The sequence below is a fragment of the Phallusia mammillata genome, chromosome 2 (genome assembly GCF_965637545.1).
Source record: "Phallusia mammillata chromosome 2, kaPhaMamm4.hap1.1, whole genome shotgun sequence".
Classification (NCBI taxonomy): Eukaryota; Metazoa; Chordata; class Ascidiacea; order Phlebobranchia; family Ascidiidae; genus Phallusia; species Phallusia mammillata.
This window is the reverse complement of record NC_137253.1, coordinates 30,183,821-30,208,569: the sequence shown is the minus strand read 5'-3', so window position 1 is coordinate 30,208,569 and position 24,749 is coordinate 30,183,821. Positions and strand designations below refer to the sequence as shown.

Genomic DNA, 24,749 nt, shown 5'->3' with positions numbered 1-24,749 from the left:
CAGCGCGGGGATTTGTGACATCGTTAAATGCTTTAACTTTTAGGCAACTTAATTGTGAAGTACACGATTTATGGCTTCATATGTAACAAATTCTTGATGCGGTAAAGTATCAGCCAAAATTTGCCCCCTCTTGCAAAATTTTCTGCCGGCGCCCATGGTCAGGAGTGGGCAACTTTGTTACTGTAGGGCCAATCATAAATGTCAAAATTGGATCGCGGGCCGCACATATGCACAACACAAAGTGATTTTGCTTTGTTTCTTACCAAATATGCCTAACTACAAGTATAATTCGTATTTGATTCTAGCCACATAATGCCAGATCGCAGAAAACTAGCACCAGGCGCATTAATCAGCTCAAAAATATGTAATAGTTTGACTCGTTTGCCAGTACTTTTGAAATCCAAGCGTCTCTGCGGGCCGCACAACCTTTAATGAAGGGCCGCAGGTTGCCCACCACTGGTCTAGGTACACACCAGCTTATCGATAATAACATCGGCATATTAGTCCAAAGTGAACTACTATCAATGTAGAGACTATCAACGAAGAATTAGTTGCATGTTCTTCTGTTTAGGCGCTTACAACTATCCGTCTTTTCGACCATTCCTACTTTCTTGCAAACTCCCGTCGCATAACGCTATATAATGCGATGTTGTTTATATTTATGTATTTACGCTATATACAGCAGAAAAGGGCATCGGGCGTAGTGATCTGCTCACAAACAAAATTCGAGTTACAAACAGGTTGGTAGCCTTGCATGAAAATAGTGTGGAGGCCCGAGATTCGTTTAAACCCCACGCGTCTCCGCAGACCGTACAGCCATTATTCTATTGGTCGCATTTGGCATGCAGATTTTTAACACCCGGTGTAAATAATGTCTCAGGCAAGCGAGGCGCTGTTGGGAAAAATACCTTATCTACTTTTGCGCCAATACATGTGGACGATAGTCAAAAGACAAATATAAATGACAGAAGGTAGAAATATTAACTACGCCATGCCTTTCCAAACTTTGGGTTTTGCAATATATTTACCTTAATGTACTTTTTCGCGACCCTACTGTACAAACGGCATTTATGGCAATAATTGTCGATGTATTCTCTGCATTTTTTTTGCATGTTGGTTCGAGATTCGATTGGAAGTTTGTCTTTGCTTCAGTTTTTAACATTATTAAAAACAACTTTTCGTGCAGAAATATAGCCTACACATTTGGACTCCCCCGGGGTTAACTACTAGGTCACTTAGGAAGCCAAATTGGGATTAGAACCACTAACCGTATAATTGCATGTAGATTTAGGAAACAGATTTATGCATTGGATTGTAAAGCACTGTACAATCACATAGCAGAGTGTGCATGTGTATATGCCTAGCTAAAAACACGTGATTAATGCAGCTACTGAATATACTGGAGTTGTTTACTCCACCACAGCATAGAACAGACTATAGTTCTCCAGAATTATGATTTAACAATTGTTTTACCGTCCTCGCGTGATTTCCTGGTTCTACGTGCTTTGTCAAACGATAGGCCACGTATACCACAGCCACGTATTAGTTTGTACATTAACAGTAAGGTGTGCTGTTTATTGTAGATGCTATTACCTGTGTGTGTTTAAGTGTTTACTTTAACAATTTTAAACGTATTTTGTAACCGAAAACCACCACGTAAGTAAATTGAATTAATGTATACGTTGTGATGAAAGTACAACAACTTTCTCGACACGATTTAGTGTTTGTCAATAACTAGGCTACACGAAATTTTAACCTTAATTTAACAAAGCTATAGAAATAAAACCGCGAATATTGACTACGCTAAACATACGCAAGAATATAAAAGAATTTTTAACAGATCTGTGATGTAACGCATGCTTGTTATCTCAGCATTTATTTTGTGACCCTTAGCCAAACACCGTTCCGGTAATAATGTACTGCCACAACGGCTTCGAGATTACGTTGGTTACTGTGGATAAGCATTGTCCATATGTTTGAATATTTAAATTTTATTTTATTATGTGTGTGTACGTTGTTCAGTTTAGTTTCCACGGGTTGTGTTGTACAAATAGCCTACAGACAACTATGACATTATTCTACTGGAAGTTTCTGATCATCTTTTTCATCTTCTTTATAAAATCGGGTAAGAAAGTTAACACATTTATGTCCTCATTGTGATCGGTTGTACGTCACAATACCGATGTGCGAAGACAGTTTTGGCGAATTTGGGGCCTGTATTTTGATAAGTTTAAGAAACTGTGCTGGGATCTGTTTTAACCACTCCACCATCTTGGCAACATCAATTAAGACATGTGTTGATCACTGTATTTTTGGCAGGTTCTGGGCAAATCTGTCTAGCACACGAATTTTTGTGTGAAGACGGAAATTGCACCGAAAGTTATTCGAGATGTGACGGAGATGCAGATTGTAGCAATGATGAGGATAATTGTGATGGTAATGTTATATTTTTGGCCAATCAGAGGCCGTTGCACTAACATTATAAAAAGAAACCTAAACACCCGCATCAAAGCACGAAAAGGTAGCAATACAATACAGTAATAACTGCGAGAAGGGGTCCTATGTACTTGGTCTGCGCATTGGCCAATCAGTGACCGTAAAACAACAGTATCCATAGTACCTAAGCACGCGTGTCAAAGCGCGATAAGGTAACAAAACAAAGCAATAATACTAAAATAATGTGGTCCTGTATGATTGGCTTGCGTATTGGCCAATCAGGGACTGTGGCACAAAAAAGGCAAAATACCTAAGCACTCGCGTTAAGGCGCGGTAAGGTAACAAAACTATACAAACAAAATAAAGGGGTCACGTATGATTGGCCCACGAATGGCCAATCAGAGATCTAAGTTCTGAAAGTAAACGCTAAAGCATTAAAGCTGACATATAGGTGATGCGCTCTCCGGCTGGACGCAATTCCAGCAGGCGACAGTGAATTCTTTTCTAGGAAGAACTCTAGGAAATTTCCTTACAGTCTTTACAGCGTTTGAAATAGCTTGCACATTTAGAACAGAATGCGTCGCCACTCTTAAGTGACATGTACACATCAGCACCGCACTCACAGGGCGCAGCATATTTAGTGCTGAACACTCTAAATAGTTTCGGACTGGGGACTTCCGGTGGGGAGGTAAGCCAACATTCAAAATCTAAGGTTATTATCAAAATCGGTTGACCTTACCTTTGATAGTACGGAGAGTGACGTCACTCTCTAAAACGCTTATGTTATGTAAGGAATTTTCCGCAATAAAATGCGAAAAAGGAAGATTGCTTGCTTCAGATCAGTTAAATGTTTAGACTGTTTCAGAAAAAACAGGTAGGCCTACAAGGCACAAATCGTTTCTTCAAATCAACTGAAATATATATTTTAATGACAAGTTCATGATCAGCTAGATGTTTGAAAAGCTGTTGAAGATAATTGCGATGTTCGTTAGCTGACTTACTTGCAACCAATATGTCATCAAGGCAAACAAACACGAATTTTAAAGACTGACAAACTGTATCCATCATTCTTTGAAACGCTTGAGCTGCATTTTTAAGTCCAAAGGGCATGCGCAGAAACTGTGTTACAAAAACGCCCCGAACGGCGTTACAACAGCCGTTTTGGAAATGTCTGCGGGCGCAACGGGTACCTGCAGGTATGGTGGTAGTATCCTCGGACCAGGTCGACTTTAGAAAAAAATTTAGCCCATGCCAGTCGTGCAGTAAAATCTTGTATATGTGGGATCGAGTATCGGTCTGGTTGTGTTGCTGCATTAAGGCGCCTGTAATCGCCACAGGGGCGCCATCCACCTGATGCTTTGGGGACCATATGAAGTGGAGACGACTATCGACTAGATCAGGGGTCACCAAACTACGGCCCGCGGGCCGGATCCGGCCCGCGACCACATTTTTTAGGTTGCCAAATTGTATTAATAACTTTGTAACATTGGAAGTTAATCTACTCCTTACAAAAGTTTTTCTGTGGGGATATTCAGAATTAATATTACCGCGTTTCATAGAATTTTAACGGCCAGGGTTGACCCAAAGCCAGTTTGTTACGTCACAGACAAGACTACAAGTGTTAATTGTGCGCAAACAATTGCCTTCTTTTGTCACTTGTGGAGTAATATACAAGCATTGCTCGTAAGATGAGACTAATTATACAGTTTAACAGTCACAAGACCAGTTTTTGAATAGGATTGTAGAAAGACTATAACTTGGCGCCCCTATAAAAATTGCCTCGTTGGGTAGGGCATAAGCTATGCGGCCCGCGCGAATCATTGTTATCACTCATCCGGCCCGCAGTGAAAAAAGTTTGGTGACCCCTGGACTAGATAACGGCGGACTATTCCCAACTCCATCATTTTACTAAATTCTGCCTTTGCAATGGCTAGTTTTTCGGGTGGAAGTCGTCTTGCCCGAGAGTGCACTGGTAGGCCGCTTGTGAGAATGTGATGTTCCACACCATGTTTTGGCATTACTGCAGAAAAATGTGGCGTTGTTATATCCGGAAACTTTGCTAAAAGTTTGACATAACTTAGTTGTGCGTTGCTAATTGCATTTAGGCGAGGTGCCGCTTGGTTTGTCTTGCCTATGGTCATGCTAGTTAACGACTGAGCATGTACCAGACATTGCCGTTTAACATCAACAAGTAAACCGTGCGCTCGAAGGAAATCTGCTCCAAGTAGTGGCCTAGATACGTCATCGAGAACAAATTTCCATTAAAATTTGCAGGAAAGAATATCAAGAGAAATTACCTTGGAGCCGTAGGTTGTTAATATTTCCGTTAGTTAGCTGCTGTGAGATTTTGCCCTTGTGGTTCATTCTTCTTTCATAGCCGAAAGGCGGAAAAACACTGATTTCAGCACCAGTATCCACGAGAAAGTTGCAACCAGAGGCTCGATCCCACACGAAAAATAAGTTGTGTGATTTGCCGGTTGTCCCATTCTATGTGGACAACCAGTCTTGGCGTTTCCCTGATGTGTAGCACATGGTGGACGACATTGTCGTGCATCTTGTTTGAAACGTCAGTGGTAAAACAATATTGACTGCTATCGTTGCTGTTGAAAGGTGTTGTAGATATCAGAAGGTTGCGTGTTTAGATCAGGCGTCTGTTTATTTCAATCGCAAATAATAGAATGACGCGTCAAACCAAACGCATTGCAAACAAGTGTATCAAACGAAAAAGTCAAAAACACGCGCAATAGGAAAAAGGCAAACGTCACACTTCGTAAGAAATAAATAGGCGACAGAGGTCGCTGCAGCCTGATTTTACAGAAGCATTCATCTTCATAGATATCAAAAAGATTGACTGGAGGCATTTGAACAAAAAACTTAAAAACACAACTGTGTTTGTCGTTTGCGATTCCAGTTTTCTTCTCCTATCTTCATGCATTCATAATTCAACTCTATTGCTTTTTGCAGGAAACTGTGCATCTGACGAATACGAGTGTCAATCAGGAGCTTGTATCCCTCTCTATAGAAAATGTGACCGTAGGGAGGATTGCAATGGCGGAGACGACGAAGCCGACTGTACAAGTAAATGACAGATTTGTCTGGGAAACTTGCTAGCTATAGATCACCGTTTGCAAAAATATTCGTTTTATATGTGAAAAACGTTTTTAGGCTACGTAAGGTCACCGTTTGTAAAAATATGCTTTTGACCTGTTTCGATGTAGATTTAATAGAACGAGAATATAATTGCCGTTTCGGTTAAGCTATCTTACATGGGTGGCCAGACCTGCTTCATGCTCGAGCCGCATATCACAAAACTTAGTTTTAAAAGAGCCGCAACACAAAAAATGAAAAACGAATTTATTCACTCACAATGAAGTGTACGCTATCAAATAACGATTATTGTTGTGTGGTGATACTGATAGTCTCGACCTGGGCTGCAAGGTGTTTGAAATTAGGCTAATATGATAGAAAAGTTTTTGTGTTTAGATTCGTAACGACGTTTCAAGGTACTAGTTTTGTAATGATTGAGCGAAGCTTGACAAATAAGACACACAGGTTTACCTCCATTATCAATTAATACAAACTCCTCCCATTATGTTTTAAAAGTTATATTTACCTGTTTATCTTTCTTTTTTTTGAAATTATTTCTCAACAACATTTTTTTGACTCAACTTTGCAGTTATTGCTAGTATAAGCCGCAATACAAATGTTACCGAATTGTTTTGACAGCTCGGAATTGGGTCTAGCGATTTCGGGTGGCGGTATTATCTTTGCCAAATAAGTCCCAAAAGCCCTGCCAATCTGATCTATTCACCGAGACTGTCTCCCCAATTCTGTAAACGGTCCAGAACCCTGCAATAACGGCTCACCACGGAAGCCGGATCTACCTAACACTGGTTTTGCTAAAAGGGCGTCTCACAGTTTATTATATTATATAATATTTCAATACTTCGGAGACGTTACTACAACTCCAGTAAACAAAACCTCTGCACGTAAAACCAACCACGACACATAAAACCAAGGCACTAAAACAACCGTTCACGAGACGCCCAAGAGAAGACTGCCTCGTTTTTGTTCAACACGTGCAAAACGGAACTAGGTTTGCGGACCGTTGACCAATCACAGGCTCGCACAATTTCACAAGGTTCCCCGGCACATCCAGGAGCGCTAATTAACGGTGCGGAAAATGCGGCGAGGAAAATACAGTGCGTGGAAAAAGCGTGCCACTAAAACAAAGAAAAATAAGGCAAATGAAAAAACAGCATTAAGTGGAAATAAGGGATTAAGTGAAAACAAAGAAAATATGTAAGTGACTTTAAAATAGAACATGTAAGAAATACATTGAAACGTGAACATAGTGAAACAATTAAAACAAGTGCGTAATTTGTCCCAAATTACATAAACAGATGAAAGAAAACGTGTTGTTTAAAACAAATCAACATAAGAATGTGCAGCGGCGGACACGTGAAATATTTTCGCCACACAAATGCAAAATGTTTTCGATGTCAGTCCTGACTAACAGCTTCAATCTGAAATCGTATATTTTACTACAGTGCACAAGCTAGCGCTTCTGTACAATGGTGTTCTTTTCGGTTTTCGGAATGTACATTGGTTATTACAAACAGTCGGTCTATTGTTAATACGTGATGGAATACATTATTTTATAATCAGGTGGCAAAGAACGTGGCAAGATGGGGAAATGTACGTGCAATATTAAAGAGCCGCAATCAAAAGTTCAAACAGCCGCATGCGGCTCGAGAGCTGCAGTTTGGCCACCCCTGCTATATTAGAACGAAGGAGTAATTAGGTCCCCTTCCCCTTCCCTGAAGGAGACACATATTTTGTTTTTTTCGCACTTTTTGTCTCCTTTTTTTTCTTTTTTTTTCTGTCTAAGTCTGGTTTGTTATGCACGTTGGGTCAAGAAAGAGTGCTCCAAGTTTATTCCAATTTACATAGATCTTAGTTACTGACCACGTTGGATCCTCCAGAAGTTTGACCCCGAAAGACCCAGGTTATACTGACTCAAGTACACGATGTAGGAGTTTTATGGTTTGTTTGTTGGTGCGTTGTAAGTCATTCCAAAGATTTTTGTAACTTTAGTTTAAGCGAAGGTTTTATATCTTAAAAGTAGTTAAAACGGTACTTTGGTTTAGTACATGTCAAGCAAACGTTGTTGATTAAGATGAAGTTAAAAAACTAGGCAACAAATTAGAGCAGTGTCGCAAACTAGTCGGATCAGATATCCCTACTGTTGCTATTTGTGTTGTACGCTGTCTCTGGCACACCAAGAACTTTCGAGATGTTTACTGTATTCTCTCCACCATGGAATCCACTCGTTATTAAAAACGCACCACAGCACCCAAAACACAGGTTACTCGAGGCCAAACACAAGGCGTGACATGGCGTGATGATAGAGCCTATCAGATGCATTGTTACGTCATAAGATGTCTAGGTTGCAATGTACTGAACAAGTTAATTTGTGGCAATACCCCCTTTTTAAAGCGAAATATGAGAATTTCGACATCACAAAACACACACAAATTGACATTATAAAGAACGAACACGAAAACACAACGTCGGACAAAACACCCATTTAACTATGGCAACTCATGTAATCGCTTCATCGGTTGCATCGTGGTCCTTTTTGAACTCCACCTGGTATTTCAATGGCCATCCCTCGTTTGGCGGTACTACCCGAGATTTTGCCTTAATCTTCGACGTCTTCTTTTGAAACCGCGTCAAAGCTGCGTTAGCTTTCCTCCACAGTGGATCTGGATCATCCGCTGGTCGGACTCCACCGATATTTCCAATAACCAAATCATGCGACGGGTTATTCAAACATAACGCTTCGACCTCTCCCGTAAAATATGGAGTATTCACTTCCATGTTGGCCACTTCAGCTGATACGACAGAACCGTCGGCCAAACTAAGAAAACCTGGCCTGTCCGAGACTTGATCATCATGGACGAATTTCCTGTCAACCAGAACGCCCGTGCAACCTGTGTCTCTTAACACAGTGACCGTCTGGTTGTTTACCACGCCTTCACGTAATGGCAGATTGGACTCCTGGACTCCCTCCATCGAACATGCTGCCGCGCTGGACATCCTTACCGGCGGCAACGCACGCGAATAGCAATCTTTCGCGATGTGTCCCACTTTGTCACACAGAAAACATTTTCTAGGCACTCTAGCATCAGGTTTACGCTTCGGACAGTTCTCAGTCGCATGCCCTGCTTGCTTGCAGTCAGCACAAAGCTCGCGTACTTCTTGACGTACATCGTGGGCCATCTCTCGGTTGGGTGCTGCCAAAAACTGTTCGGCGATCCCAGTCAAACTATCTAAAGTTTTCGGTGCCTGTTCCATTAGATGAGTCGATAGCTCCTTCGGACATGACTTGAGGAACTGCTCCTTCACCAAAAGCGAACTTACATCTTTCCATTCGATGGAAAATCCAGACAACTTCACCCATTTTTGCAGGTAGTTCTGCAGTCGCACTGCGAACTGAGAAGGACTTTCTCCTTTCTCCGGCTTTGAATTTCGAAATTTACATCGATATCCTTCCTCGTTCAAGTCGTACCTGTTGAGTAGCGCCTGCTTGAGTTGGTCATAATCGACTGCGTCATCATCAGAGAGCCTTGAGTAGACATCCAATGCTCGACCCGTTAGCAAGGCACTAAGCGCGCTTGCCCATTCGGACCTCTCCCATTTGCAAGTAACAGCAAAACGCTCAAAACGCAACAGATAACTGTCCAGTTCATCTTTGCCATCTACGAACGCAGGCAACTTCGGTGCTTTCGCTTTGCCCACTGACGCTTCGCGTTGTGCCGATTTCTGCCATTTGCAACTCCAAACGCTTTAACTCCAACTGGTGCGCTCTGTCTTGGGCCTCTGCCTCGATACGCCTTGTTTCAGCTTCGGCCTGAGCCTGTATTCGCTTAACTTCAGCTTCTCTAGGCAAACGGCGCTCTTCTCGTTCAAACGCCTGTTGCTCGTTAATAAACTTTGCTAAATCGGCGCCAGCCAAACCCAGCTGTTTTCCGACTTCTACAATCTTTTCCATCTCTTTCTTGGTTCACTACCAGGTAAGACAACAACACTGAAAACTAATCCCGGACGAGCCCCCAATTGTCGCAAACTAGTCGGGTCAGATATCCCTACTGTTGCTATTTGTGTTGTACGCTGTCTTTGGCACACCAAGAACTTTCGAGATGTTTACTGTATTCTCTCCACCATGGAATCCACTCGTTATTAAAAACGCACCACAGCACCCAAAACACAGGTTACTCGAGGCCAAACACAAGGCGTGACATGGCGTGATGATAGAGCCTATCAGATGCATTGTTACGTCATAAGATGTCTAGGTTGCAATGTACTGAACAAGTTAATTTGTGGCAAGCAGTATCTGACAATGGTCACTTCTTTTGTGCACCTTAAGTGCACAACGGCGTTGCGTTATTAGCCCGTGTTTGACAAACAATAGAAAACAGCGCAAATGTCCAGAAAGCACAGATCTATTAGGACTTCCTGTAACGAAATGTTTATTGTCGTTTAAGAACCGAACTCACCCATGGTTTGTAGTTTGTTTAGTATTGCAATGCTGTTTTATCAGTCTAAAACTTTTTTAAATACGTAAAAATGTGCAAGTTGTCTTATAATCTGTTGCAAATTGAAACAAAATCCACCAATACATTACACTGTATTTATTTACATGGTCCGATCTATTTCCTGATCCGTCACGGTTTACAGTAGTGCTAAATCCGAATAACATGCTCGTTCTGCTTTAACTACGCCGCATCAAAACCGGAAAAGATTGAATACCTCAAGTAGATGTTAATCTATATAGTTTATTTATTTCTAAATTTATTAAAACTAACTAACTCAAATGAGTTAAATGTGGCACGTTTAGTACTTGGTTGTCTCTAATTGTCTCAACGTTATCTTAATTCTTTGCTCGTTAGGTTCGGAGGGTTGCAGGTATCACGAATTTCAATGTTATCCCTCGATGACATGTCTTGATAATTATTACAAATGCCTGATCAACTTTTGCCCAGCTGGCGACGTGCAGCCAATCTGTGATGGTAAGATTTTTATGGTGATACGCTTGGTGGTGCAGGATGTTATCTTGGTATTTTCTGTGAAAGTTTTTTTTTGTTATCGCCAAATAGAAGGACTCGTTCGTGAATTGAGTTTACAAATGAAATCATGGCTTTGCTCTTAATGCAATTAACATAATGGTCTACAAGTTGCCTTCATTAACCGAACAAAACTTGCAAACTAATCGAACAATTCCTAATCTGATTTTAATGAGGTTTGCTTTAAATAGTTGCATAGATGTAGTTTTCCACTAATAAATAACGGAATGTATTTTATCTTTCGTCATACTGTCGTTATATTTAATATAACATGGATAGTTTTCATTTTTTTCCATATTTTGTAGCACACTCTTTGTGTAAGACAAGTGGCAAAATTTACATCCAATGTCACCATAGTAAATAAATATGTAGACTCGAAGATATGTATGCCGTCATCAGAATACGTGTATTTGTCCAATGAGTTAACAATAAAGAAGTTAGTCAGTATAAACGTTGCTGTTACCCAGGTCAATGCGGTTCTGATGAATTTACTTGCGGCAGCGGAGCATGTATCTCTCAATATTACCGTTGTGACCGAATATGGGATTGTGCAGGTGGGGAAGATGAAAGGGATTGTGACGAAAGTGAATATATAACAGGTGAGTTTTTGACTAGGCCGTTTAATGTTACTTGTAAAGTCGTTTGGCTTCATGCGGTATGGTTGATTGCGTAAAGCTGGTTAGAAAACCCGCTTTAAGCATACAAAGTCGTTGTAACAAGCGCTATGGTTGCGCAAAACTCGTTAGAAAACTTACTTTAAACGTGCTGAGTCGTGCACATAACAAGCGTTATGGTTCACTACGTAAAGTTCGTTAGGAAATCCACATTAAACGGGCCAAGTCTTGTACATAACAAGCGCAATGGTAGACTTTTTGATGACCTTTATTATTTAATTTGCAGATGCAAACGACTGCACCTTGCATCGTGTTTGGTGTGCAGGGTATTGCTCCTCCATTAATAGAGCTTGTGACGGATTCTGCTTCAGTGACTTTATCAACAGATGTGAAGCAGGTAAAAAGTCATATTCCGCTCAACCACCTAGCATTCCACTTACTGTCGGTTAAAAAACAAAATTGTCTAAATTAGCTATAGAGGATCCGTGTCACCTTCTCATTTCACGTAAAATGACATTCAGATATCAGGATTTGTAAAACAACTGACTTGCAAACAGCTGGAGCTACTAACGTAAGAACTCACAGTTGCCTGGTTTGCTAATTTCCAGTAAGGGGGGCTCGCAAATATTTTAAATACAATGTGTGTAAAAACGCTGACGGTTAGGGCTATTAAAGGGTTAGTCTGACGTTTCATAATAATAATAGCGATAAAATCAACCAAAAAAGCCAGATCTTTGTGGTATATTTAGTCCCTAACTCCCAGTTTTACTGTTTATGTAAAAAACTGCACTCTTTACGACATCTATCGGTTTTTAGCAAACCTTTTCCACTGTGAGTTTCTACGGTAATAACTCTACCTTGCAAACATGAGACATTCTTGATGGACACTAAAGAAAATGCGATTGTGACGTATGAATTATACTGTGACGCAACATCGATAAATTGTTACCTGCAACAGCTCGTTACTTCACACAGAGTTGTAAGTCGGGTCGGGCTTTTCAAGCTTAGGTTTCTTCGAAAAAATGGCCTGATTGGGGTCTGACTTGTGTCACTCTGTGTCACTCTGTGTCAGTAGTTTTTTTTGACTAAATTTAACTAGCTGTAGCTAGTTGCTGGACCTGACCTAAAGTCAAACAGCTCTGAAACGCCTTGTTTAAAACTAATTGTTTATTGGGTTTGTTGTCTTGGTCTTGTCTGAGACTTTAAATGTGTAGGTCTGTCCATCAAACTTTCGGGCCTGAACGGGCTCCTCAAAAACGATTCGGGTTCGGGACGGCTTTCGCGCTTGTACTTTCGGGTTCGGGCCGGGTTCGGGTTCCAATTTCAGGCCCGTTTACAACTTTGACTTAACAGAACAATGCCATGGCGGTTTTTTTCTCTTGCTTCCTGTTGTTGTTAGCAGGAAGACATTTGGGTGCGAAATTTAATGCAGTAAACTGCGCTTCGGTTGTACGGTAATCATTCACAACGACTTATATACATACTTAACATCTAAAGGAGTCCTTACAGGCCAAACCACTGGTCTAAATCATATTTAAAGTACAGAGAATCAATGGACAGATATACTAGACCGACAATTCATTAAACATGTTTTATGTGAGTTCAAACTTCGAAAAAAATTAGGCTCCAAACCGAAATTGCATAAAATTATAACACCCAACAGATTGTAGTATGTGCAAAAACAGTTGCAACACATTTTGATCTGCAAACAAATAGACAACAAGATGTATTCTACTTCCTTGTGATGCATCACGTTTCGATTGCCGATGTTTTTGTTTTAGTCCGAACTTTTTATAAATTAGGTCGAAACCGAACTGTTTAGTGCATAAATTTAAAATCTCTCCGAGGTACCTTAGACCTCGGCTTAGTGCCTGCTGTGGGAGTCTCCTGGAGACTCCCTACTTTTTTTTGATTTGTTTAGCTCCTGGACCAATTAGACCAGGGGTGCACAACCTGTATGGCCACATGTGGCCGCAGAGACGAGTCTGCCTTTCAGGCGCAATTAGATGGTATATATATATTTCGGACGTCGTAGCTAAAAGGTTGTGCACCCCCGAATCAGGCCATTACGCGCCTGTCTAAAGCAATCGTTTGATTGGTCTGTTGTTGTTTTTTTGCTTTTTTGTCTTCACCCCTTTGTCAGTTTTTTCTTCTGTTTTTTTGCCTTAGTCACCCTAATTTTTTGCCAGCATTGTCACACCACAACCCGTACAATCACCGCAAATTTAAATTTTTACCCTAAACAATAACAATTCTAAACACCAACAAATAATAACAATCCTCAATCCAATCTTTTCCGTACCAGAAAAAAAAGTTTAGACGAATTTTCTTCACTTCCTGAATCAGATGACATGTTACAAATAGATGAAGGGGACAAATAAATAGGTGACGAAGAAGCAGACAAAAAACAGTAGAAGCAATAATGTAACCGAAATTAGTTAGGCGATCCCGAATTTGGCCTAGGAGTTTTGGGAAAAGCGAGATGATTAACTTTTACTAAATAAAGTAAGCTTACCCAACCCTAACCACGATTATAGCGGGATCACCGCCCCTAACTTGGTAAATACCAGGTCACCCTGCACTAACGGCTTACCGCTGAAGCCAAAGTTGAGATGGTCACACCGAACAGGGCCTCAACTAAAACAAGTTTAATAACATATAAAATAGCAAAAACGTTAGCAGCCTTCACAGTTTCAATACGCTACAACACAACACCATCACGTTTTCCAGCTACAACACCAACGCTACAAACACCACGAGGCCCAGGCGAGAACTGCCTCAAATCTAAAATGAAGCACGGCAGGAACAAAGTCACGTGATCTCAGCGTCCAATTACAACGTACAGGTGCGACATGTCGACGTCCAAATCATTGGTGCGAGACAGCAACTGATAAAAGAAGCGAATGTAGCGTTGCATTAAAACGTGTGAATACATATAGTGAAATGCAAATACAAACAAATATAACGTTTAATAAAAGTGTGAGCGGTAAACACTATCAAAAGTGTGCGTGGTAAATATTATCAAAATATAAACGAATATTAACAACATTGTGAAAACAAGGTACATTAATTCAAACAAATCCGCACGTAAAATTAACGATACCCTTCTCTCAATTAAAAATGGTTTTGGGCAAAATGTACTTTTCGAACTTAAAATAATATATGCAAATTGCGTCTAAAAATTAAATTTTATGTTTAATGATGAACAGATAACTTTAGATTATCTCTGCCTCCAATCTGGAAGCACAACAGATAATGTAAATAAACGAAAGGAATCAATTCTAAAATTAAAGCACATCCTTAGTAAAAACCGAAATGGTTACCAAATTATCGCTGGCGATTTCAATTCCCTTGATGAAAAACTCGATTCTGTTAACCAAATCCCCCCATCTACAATGATACCAATAATAATAAAAAACACTTAAACGACCCAAATTATTTGGATTTAATCAAATTAAATCTTTTTTTTAATTTTGAAAATAAAAAGATTTCATAGACAACCCAATTATTTGGTGGGAAATCTTAAAACGTAGAATAAAAAAAAAAAACTATCTCTTTTTCACTCAAAAGAAAAGTAATGACAAGAAAACTGCTAAACAAAATCAGAACGAACTATATAAACTGATGGCGCAAATGGGCCCCAATGACTTAGAAGCTGATATCAAGTTCATTAACTTAAAGAAGAAAATAAAAACAACAGGATAAAGAAATGCAAGGCGTTCAAAATCAGAGTACGCATGAAACAAACAACTGAAGAAGAAAAACCCGATAATTTTTCTTTAGAATCGATCATGTTAAACAAGTATCATAAAGCATAAGAACACTAAATAATAATGATCACATAGAAACAGACCAAGCTGAAGTCAGTTAAGAAATTTGTCTCTTTTACTTCAATTTATGGCAACCTAACAGTAAAAATTCGTCCCAAGCACAAAATCATTTTCCTTCCCACATAAAAATAAACCTTAACAAATCCCCAACCCAAAACCCGTTTTTGACTATCAGAAAAATCAATAAACTCCATGCATTTAAACTCCTCTCCCGGGGAGGACGGTCCCCTTGTTTCATTTTACAAGAAAATTTGGTCTCAACTTAAATATAGTTTTATGAAATGATCGATTACCTATATCTTGATAAAGAACTACCAATATTTGTTTGAAAAAGCGATTGCTAAATCGATTTTCTCCACAAAACAGCAGCAACAAAAAAGACAAAACTTTAATAAAGAGTTGGCGCCCCATATCTCTATTTAAATCAGACAAAAAAATCATCAGTAAAACGATAACTAATAGATTATAAACTGAACCTAATAATAAAATTGCAACCGAATAAAAATGTGGCTTACATAAACGCCGAATACGTCTTATTGATTAGGTGTTTAATCAGTTTGGTTGTAGAACCACATCAGTTACCCCACTAGCCCCCAGACACCGGTGAACTTTTAAACAATGTCCGTATATTGAATAAATTATGCAGTTCATAGACTACACTTTTTGAGGCGTCGAAGAATACGTTTTACTATGTAGCCCCACTATTTACCTACATTAACGCCGCAAACGGGTGTAAAATGTAAACAAGATCGAATTGAACGAAATTTTAATAGTTTGTAGAATATGTGATTTGGAGGTGTCAATAGTTACATCTTGCATTGTAGCCCCATCAGCTATTCCACCAGCCCTCTAAAATGGGTGAAATTTTAGGCAATTTCCAAAAGGATACAATTTGGTCAGTTTGCAGAGTATGCCATTTGAGGTGTTGATCGTTAAGTTTTACCATGTAGCCCCACTGTTTACCACATTATATCCTCACATTGGTAAACTTTACGAACAATGGCCGAATTAAATGCGACTTTGATAGTTGTACCTCATATAGCATGACTATTTATGCAGTTTTTATCGCCCTGTTCAAACTATTACCACCAAAACGTATTTCGGTTATCGTATAAATGCCTCATTTGCAACTTTGCATATGTGGGGACCCATGAGTTTCTACTATAGAAGCAAACAAAAGGTTAAAAAACGTTTGCTGTTATGGGATTTATATTAAAACAAGTGTAGGTAATATCTCTACATGTTTTAAAAATTGCCATAGTGTACGTGCCATTTCAAAGTATGGCCGGTCTAGTTTAGATTCCATTACTATTTTTGAAGAGTGTTTGCCTGGCGAGCATCGGTGCCGATCCGGTTACTGTCTTCCGGAAAAGTATGTATGCGACGGATTTCATGACTGTTTTGACTTTAACGATGACGAAGCCAACTGCTCAGGCCAAGTTCAAGATGTTTCAGGTTAGAATTCGATTTTGGGATAAGCAACTTATAAAAAGCATAGATGGGATTCGAACCTGCAACCAAAATATTGCAAAATAACGACACCAACGACTAGGTTATTTTAGAGGGGCACATATGAGATTAGAACCACTAACCTAACCAAATGTTCTAACATGGACTTTGTAAACGTTTTTCTTCTGTTTTACAGAAATTACAACCAACTGCACATCAGCCGGAGTTTCTGCGAGGTTGGTTTTGCTCGAATATTATTAAATGATGCTCTTAACTAAAAGGTTGTTCTTTTGCTGTCCATAATCGGTACGAAATGTGTCACTTTACTTAAGGGGGCAAATAATTTTCTCTTTTATGATTACTATTTTATTACATTTCCTGTGATTTGTCTTCAACCTTATGTTGTTTCCGCAGCATCCCAGGAAGCTACGTCCGATCTTTGCTCCCCGTAGCTGGCGATCTGCTTGAATTGATCGGTGACGATTCGTTGCCACTGGTCGGATGTGTCGCAGTAAAGGACAACGACACTGACAAATATAACATGCTTTTCCCGCCTGGAATTGAACAATGTTCCGCAAATTTGAACGTAAGAACAAAATATACTGCTGGTCGATAAAAGTGTCTTGGTAATTTTATTTAAATACTGTTACTTGTGTGGCTTGCACAATGCTGTTTTATTATTGATTCTGTTGATTCCGCCGTCGACATTCCTGTCTCACATCTGCGCATTGTGTTGTTTCATTGCAGGAAAGCGAAACAGAAATTGTGGTTACATACAAGGTCTCGCTTGGTGTCGCTGCTGGCTTGTCGCCACACATAATAACTCGCAACGGGGAATCGGGTGTTTCAATGCGCTTACAACCGCTCAGGAATAGCTACTATGAATGAACCTCTGTTGGCAATGATCAGGTTCGAAATCTGTAAATCTTATTTATAGCAAATCTAAATCTATGTTAAGAATGGGCACAGTTGGTTTACAATCTTAGTTATGCGCCTCCAAGTAACGCATAGTTGACGATTGTGATTTGTGAATGAGTGTCCATTCATGATATGTGAGGATAAACACTTCAGGACAGATACCAGTCACTAACATGTACATGCATTTGAACAATAATACCGCCAAGTCGTTATGTTTCCGGTTCGGTATATAGGCTCTTGCGAGGCTGACTGTCGTGCAGTGAACTACGTTAAGGTACAAATCCTCTTTTGCAGCCACGTTGAGGTGGATTTGGGCAAAACATCGTCATCATTCACCATGGAAATGGCTCGTTACACATCGGACAGTTTTACCAATATTGAAACCGAACAAACGATAACAATTGGATCCCCGGTTTACATTGGTGTTAACATCGATGTGGAAGCTGAGGCTAACTTGCATTTGCAGGTAAGGTGTAAAAAAAAATTAGTCATGTTTTTAACTACTTTAAATGTTTAGGGAATGGATTGTATTCTGACTCCCAATGGAGAACACTTTGAAAACGGTTATCCTGTTGTCATCGGAGGGTAAGCGCTTGTAGTTCAGGGTGAGAAAAGTTCCACTTTAAAAATATTGTGTTTTTTTCAGTTGTGCCGCGCCTGATCCTCTTAATGCAGGTGGGAATGTCATCTACAACGTGACCGACTCACACCAGTTTGACTTTTCGTTCTTGGGATTCAGCTGGTCTGGCGTTCAAGATGCAAACCAGGAAATATGGGTTACGTGCAGAATGATTATCTGCGAAAAAACGGAAAACAACGAGTGCAAAAGGGTATGATGTATTCCTGATTCATACGTAAATCAACACAGAACAAGTAGTATATGGAACAAATGTATAATTAAATGTCATTGTTAAATGCCTGTTACTTTACCTGCAATCAGTAACACGTTTATTTAATTTGTTAATCTTCTTTTCAATCTTTACTCAGGACTGCCCACCTCTGGAACCAATACAACCTCCTATGATCGGTCCAATGAAAAGATCAATCATGGACGAAACTAATGATGCAACAAGGAAAATCTCCATAGGACCATTTTTCCTTGCACCTGAACTTGTCAGTGATGACCAGCTTGCTTGTGACAAGGTAAACTTGATTGTATTGTCAGTTTATGTGGAATTACTGGGGATGAACCGAGCCGAGCCAGAACCCGAGTACTAATTGGTACCGAGCATCGCTGTTTTCGCTGCTAAGTCGAGCCGTGCACAAAGTTACTATAGCATTGAAATTGCATATTCATGCCCTGCTAACGTACGAAACTATATAGTGTTCGAAAGAGTATATAAGAAAAAAATACAACGCTTAATACAACGCTGGTGACGTAAGGGACCTGCGAAAGCGTCAAAACTAGCATGGAATTGAGAATGTTTGTGATGTCACAAAGTACCGAACTTTTTCAAGTGAGCACCGTACATTAACGTAAGATGCTCGGTGCTCAACCAAACAGAACGTTTGCAGTTCTGGCCCATTCCTAGTAATTACATTGGTTATAACTAGGGCAATTATTTTTTGACTTAAAAAACGAAAAATTTTGACCAACAAATTGAAAATTTTGACAAATTTTGACCTTAAAAACTTTTTTTGACAAAATTTTGACCTATGAAGAATTCAAGTAGTTAAATTGCGCATTATCGTTCAAAAAGTAAAAATATGGCTAGGCTAATCTAACTAGAGCGAAAGAATATGCATAATTCTGACAGAAGGGCAAAAATCTGAACATAGACCTAACCTATTCTGAAAAGAGTATGAGCTAATTAAAAATCACTGCCAAAAAACTGCAGCTAAGACACAACGAAAATTATTCAATACATTTGTATGAACGAAAGATACATGAAGTATCTCAAGCAAAACCGAAGCAAGAGCTGCACCTAACCTGCAGCTGCCGTAAAATGACTTGGGACCTTCCAAAATTTTGCACGTTTTGAGGTGTGTTAAATTGATATCCAAAACCTATCACTTACACTTATTTGTTAGAGGCCAACAGAGGACTTGGGAGACTGATGGAAGTATCCCTCTTCTCGAGCCTTTGCCTGATGATGTTGATCATTCTCATCCTGGCTGTTGTCATGGTGATGAAGAAGAAAGATGTGAAAAATATAGACATGTAGAATGAGAAGTTGGAAGAATGAAAATGTGATGATAAAACAAAAGACTTAAAGACAAACTGATCATTATAGTCTATATCAGGGGTGGGCAAACTTTTCAGCGCAAGGGCCGCATTCAAAAGTTCTTAATCTTATGGGGCCGCATTGTATTTCACCAACGGCCCCCCAATTGCTTGCTTGTTTTTTTTTAATAACTGGTGTAAAGAATTAGGTTTATATCATGTATATACCATTCAAAGTTGCTTAAAATGCTCATATTAATAATTTCTGACTTGGTGCATAAGTTTAACTGAACGGAGCTAACTGTTTATGAAGTCATAGTCGGTATTGTGACGATTGCGGTGCCTGTTTATTCGCATTGTTTGCAGGCAATAAGCGGATAAAAAGCCTGGCGCATGTGGTTCTTAGGATGGTAATCTTTTTTTCAGTCTCACGAAATCTGTTTTTAGCAGTTTGAAAATCAAAATATTTGGCAAAATAGTTTTAGTTACGTCACGGCAGCCAGTACATGTATTTTAACACACATGGTCACGGCCGCACAAACTCGTCTACGCGGCCGCATGTGGCCGTACGGCCGCAGGTTGTGTACCCCTGATTTAGCTCAAAATATTAACATAGTATATTTTCAGCTATGTGCAAATACGTTTGTTGTCACTTTGTTTGCACAAACATTGGTTGAAACGCTACAATTAAATAAAATAATAAAGCATTTGTTGTAAACATAGCATTTGTTGCAACATAGGCTGCACCACGTTTTTTTATTAATAAATTCCTTGCGCCAACATTAAACAAAGCGAGCCGCTTTTAGTATCCATCTTAAGTGTCGTGGTCTGTGTTAATGATTCTAAACCCGTGTTTAATGTCCGTTTGCAATGTACTGCAACGACCTAAACTTGATCCAAAGTGAACAAAGTTTTGGCGTCAACAGTACAAAGTGGGCTGTATTTAAAAACGTGAATGGCTTTTACTTTTATCGAACGAAGAAATTGTTTCAAGTGAATGTTTGCATGATAACGTGGCAGAAACAGCAGACCAATTAACGTAAGCACCCCCGGTATTTTTCAAAACTACGCCTGTGGTTATAATACTATTCACAGTTGCTCGGAAACTTTCTCTTTAAAATTTCCCAACATTTGGCGGGCCGCATGAACTCCTTTGCCGGGCCGCATGCGGCCCGCGGGCCGTAGTTTGCCCACCCCTGGTCTATATGTACACAGATTAAACTAAATTTTCGTGTGGTTGTTTTAATACAAAATTACCCTACTTATTTTCTCGTTTCGTGTGGTTCTTATGAACACATATTGATGTTACTTGAATAGTTTTGTTTTGTTTTTTTCATCTCAAAGTTTGTCCGACTCGTTTTGCCATCAAATGTTTGATGGATTTGGATGAAACTTACACAGATGGTAGATATATAGTTATGTAGATGTGCATCTCATTTGGTTTCTGTTGATAGCCCCAGTATTTACCCCACTTGGCCCGTCCCAGGGTGAGTTTTTAGTGTCGGAATTGGCTGAAATTTGGACAGCTTTTAAAGTACTCCATTTATAGGTGTTAGGGAGGTTGTTAAAAGCCCTATGACGTCAGAAGCATTAACGGTTGTGGCTCAAAACACTTCTAGTGGTCGAAATTTTAAACATTAGCGAATTGGGCTTAAATTTTGCAGCTTTATATATTAAGTAATTGTGGTTTCTTTTTTGGTTGTGTGTCGAACCCCATTAGTTACCCAACCTGCCCCCTAAAAAGGGTCTATTTTATAAACAACATTTAAATTAAATTAAATTTGGATAGCCCGCAGACCGCACAGCTATTATTCTCTTGGCCGTATTTTGCACGCAGGCCGCTGATTACACACACCCATTGTAAAGAATGTCTGAGGCAGGCGAGGCGCTGTTGGAAAAATGAGCTCATTTACTTTTTCGCCAATACATTCGCATAATAGTCAAAAAAATCCAGTAGTTCTCAACTGGTAATTCAATGACCACTAGTGGTCCATGATGACTTTTTGGGTGGTCCACAGAATGTCCATTGAATTTGGTGAAAAGCTGAAGATAATTGCATATTATACATTGAGGAAGAATCATAATGTTAACTGTTAATAGTTTTGGCATATTTCTTGAAAATCGGTTTTGAAAAAGTATGTTTAAAACCATGCTTATTGCGTGTCGCCTTTGCAGCGCCGGTGGTCCATGGCCCATGACAAGTTGAGATCCACTGCAATAGACTAATGTACATGACATAAGGTAGGAATATTAACTACGCCATGCCTTTCCAAAATTGCTAGTTGCAACCCTGTTTACCTTATGCACTTTTTCGACAACCTATAGAACTGTGTAAATGGCATTTGTGGCAACAACTTGTCGAATCAATTTTCTGCATTTATTTGCATGCTCCTGGTTCGACATTTGCATTTATGCTTAAAGTTGTAAAAAACAACTTTTCGTTTTGGGATTTGGCCAATTTGGGACCAGAACCACTTACAAACGGATTTGGGCATTGGTTTGTAAAGCACATTACAATCACATAGCAGAGTGTGCATGTGAGCTAAAAACACGTGATTAATGCAGCTACTGCATAGACTGGAGTTGTTTTTTTACACCACAGCATAGAACGGACATGTTTTTTTCAGAATTATGAATCAACAATTGTTTTACCATCCTCGCGTGATTTCCTGGTTCCACGTTTGCTTTGTCTAACGATAGGGATTGTTATCGTAGTCACGTATTAGTTTGTACATCTACAGTAAGGTGTGCTGTTTATTGTAGATGCTAGTAGCTAATACCTGTGTGTGTTCAAGTGTTAACTATAACAATTTCAAATGTATTTTGTAACCGAACACTACCACTCAAGTAGGCTAGTTGGAATTAATGGTGGTTTGTTTTCATGTCGATACCCAACCCTATTTCCGCTGCACCAGGTTTGATTTTTAATCGAGTTATACTCACTGCGCGCCACATTTACTTTCTTCCAAACTCCCGTCGCATAACACTTTATAGTACGATGTAGCTACAATGCGTTCAGCCATTGTCCACCAATTGCACCCCGACACTTTTTTACGCTCCATACCGTTTTAACTTTGCGCAGCTATGGCGTTTGTTGTAGTTTAATTATGTTGCTTTGTTGCCTTTCACCAAGCAAAGTATGCTCAACACTACCTATGCACTACGAAGCACTACGAAATGGACATACTCGCTAGTCTTGCGTGGAAATAGTGTAGAGGCCCGAGATTTTTTTTCACGGGGTTCGAACCCAGGACTCTCCCGGGGACGAATCCCGATCAGTGTTTTTTATTGTGTAAAACCACACGTCTCCGCAGACCGCACAGCCGTTATCCTATTAGCGGCATTTGGCAAGCAGGCCGCTGTGGCAACACACACTTGGTGTAAAGAATGTCTGAGGCAAGCGAGGCGGCTTTTCGGAGAATGACCGCATCTACTTTTGCGCCAATACATGCACACAGTTACCAAAAGACAAATATAAATGACTCGAGGTAGAACTATTAACTACGCCATGCCTTTCCAAACTTTGGATTTTGCAAACCCTTTTACCTTAATGCACTTTTTCGCAATCCTATAGAACTGTATAAAAGACATTTTTGGCAATAAGTTGTCGATGTATTTTCTGCATTTATTTGCAAGCCCCTTGGTCGAGACGTGATTGGAAGTTTGTCTTAGCTTCAGTTTTAACGCTATAAAAAACAACTTTCCATGCAGAAATAAACACATTTTGGCTTCCCCGGGGTTAACTACTAGGTCACTTGAGAAACCAAAATGGGTTTAGAACCACTAAGCTTATATTTGCATGTAAATTTGTGAAACGGATTTATGCATTGGTTTGTAAAGCACTTTAAATTCACATAGCAGAGTGTACATGTTTATATACCTAGTTAAAAACACAATGCAGTTACTGAATAGACTGGAGTTGTTTTTTACACCACAGCATAAAACGGACATGTTTTTTCAGAATTATGAATCAACGATTGTTTTACCATCCTCGCGTGATTTCCTGGTTCTACGCTTGCTTTGTTAAACGGCAGGAATTGATTAGCATAGCCACGTATTAGTTTGTACATCTACAGTAAGGTGTGCTGTTTATTGTAGAAGCTAATAACTAATACCTGTGTGTGTTTAAGTGTTTACTATAACAATTTTAAACGTATTTTATAACCGAAAACCACCACGAAAGTAATTTGAATTAATGCAAACGTTGTGATGAAAGTAAAATAACTTTCTCGAAACGATTAAATGTTTGTCAATAACTGCACGAAACTTAACAAAGATACAGAAATGAAAACCGTGAATATTGACTACGTATAGCATACGCAAGAGTATTCAGGAATTTTATTACAGATCTGCGATATAACGTATGGTTGTCACCTCTGCATTTAGACTCTTATCTAAACGCCGTTCCGGTAATAATGGTCTGTCAGAACGGCTTCGAGCTACCATTTGTTACTGTGGATAAGCATGGTCTGTTTGTTTGAATGTATAAAATTTTGATGTGTGTGTACGTTGTTCAATTTAGTTTTCCCAGGTTATGTTTTACAAATACAGACAACTATGGCATTATTCTGGTGGAAGGTTCTGGGCATCTTTTTCATCTCCTTTATAAAACCGGGTAAAAACACTTTTACTTGTGTACACTTAGTTAAGATATTTTTTTATTGTGGAATGTCCTCGTTGTGATCGGTTTACGTCACAATATCGATTGTGCGAATGACAGTTTTGGTGAATTTGGGGCCTGTATTCTTTTATTTGTAAATGAATGTGAGAACTTCACTGGGATTTAAACCCGCGACCTTGCGAGTACGGGGTGTCAGTGTTAACCACTACGCCATTTTGGCAACAGCAGTTACGGCATGTATTATTCACTTTATTTGTGGCAGGTTCTGGGCAAGTCTGTACAGAACACAGATTTTTATGTGGTGACGGAAATTGCTATCTAACGAACATTCGATGTGACGGATTTTCACATTGTGGCAATGATGAGGATAATTGTGATGGTAATTATGGGTCCCCTTCCTGAAGGGGACACATATTGTTTTTGTCTATATTTTTTTTTCTTTTTTTCTTTCTAACGCAGATTTGTAACCACGTTCTGGTCAAGAATGAATGGTTCAAACTTTTTCAAATTTACACACATTATAGATATTGGTCTAAAGATGGTCCATGTAAATTTTGACCCCGTTTGATCCCTCGGTTCACCCACAGC

The 24,749-nt window shown here is 39.5% G+C and overlaps 1 protein-coding gene and 1 pseudogene across 1 annotated transcript; one reads left to right on the top strand and one right to left on the bottom strand.

Moving 5' to 3' along the window:
• Positions 1 to 7,760: 7,760 nt before the first annotated feature.
• Positions 7,761 to 9,830, bottom strand: LOC145215287 (uncharacterized; annotated as a pseudogene).
• Positions 9,831 to 10,435: 605 nt separating this feature from the next.
• Positions 10,436 to 17,074, top strand: LOC145213279 (CD320 antigen-like). The gene is made up of 6 exons (XM_080081509.1): positions 10,436 to 10,511; positions 11,033 to 11,164; positions 11,466 to 11,576; positions 16,330 to 16,464; positions 16,655 to 16,694; positions 16,873 to 17,074. The coding sequence occupies exons 1-6, from the start codon at positions 10,436 to 10,438 to the stop codon at positions 17,072 to 17,074; spliced, it is 696 nt and encodes a 231-aa protein (XP_079937635.1).
• The last annotated feature ends 7,675 nt before the right edge of the window (positions 17,075 to 24,749 follow it).

Excerpts from the sequence above, each read along its gene's own strand:
- LOC145213279 (XM_080081509.1), top strand. The coding sequence starts at position 10,436 with ATGACATGTCTTGATAATTATTACAAATGCCTGATCAACTTTTGCCCA. Across the intron at positions 10,512-11,032 it reads CGTGCAGCCAATCTGTGATG|GTCAATGCGGTTCTGATGAA; the intron begins GTAAGATTTTTA and ends GCTGTTACCCAG. Across the intron at positions 11,577-16,329 it reads TATCAACAGATGTGAAGCAG|AGTGTTTGCCTGGCGAGCAT; the intron begins GTAAAAAGTCAT and ends CTATTTTTGAAG.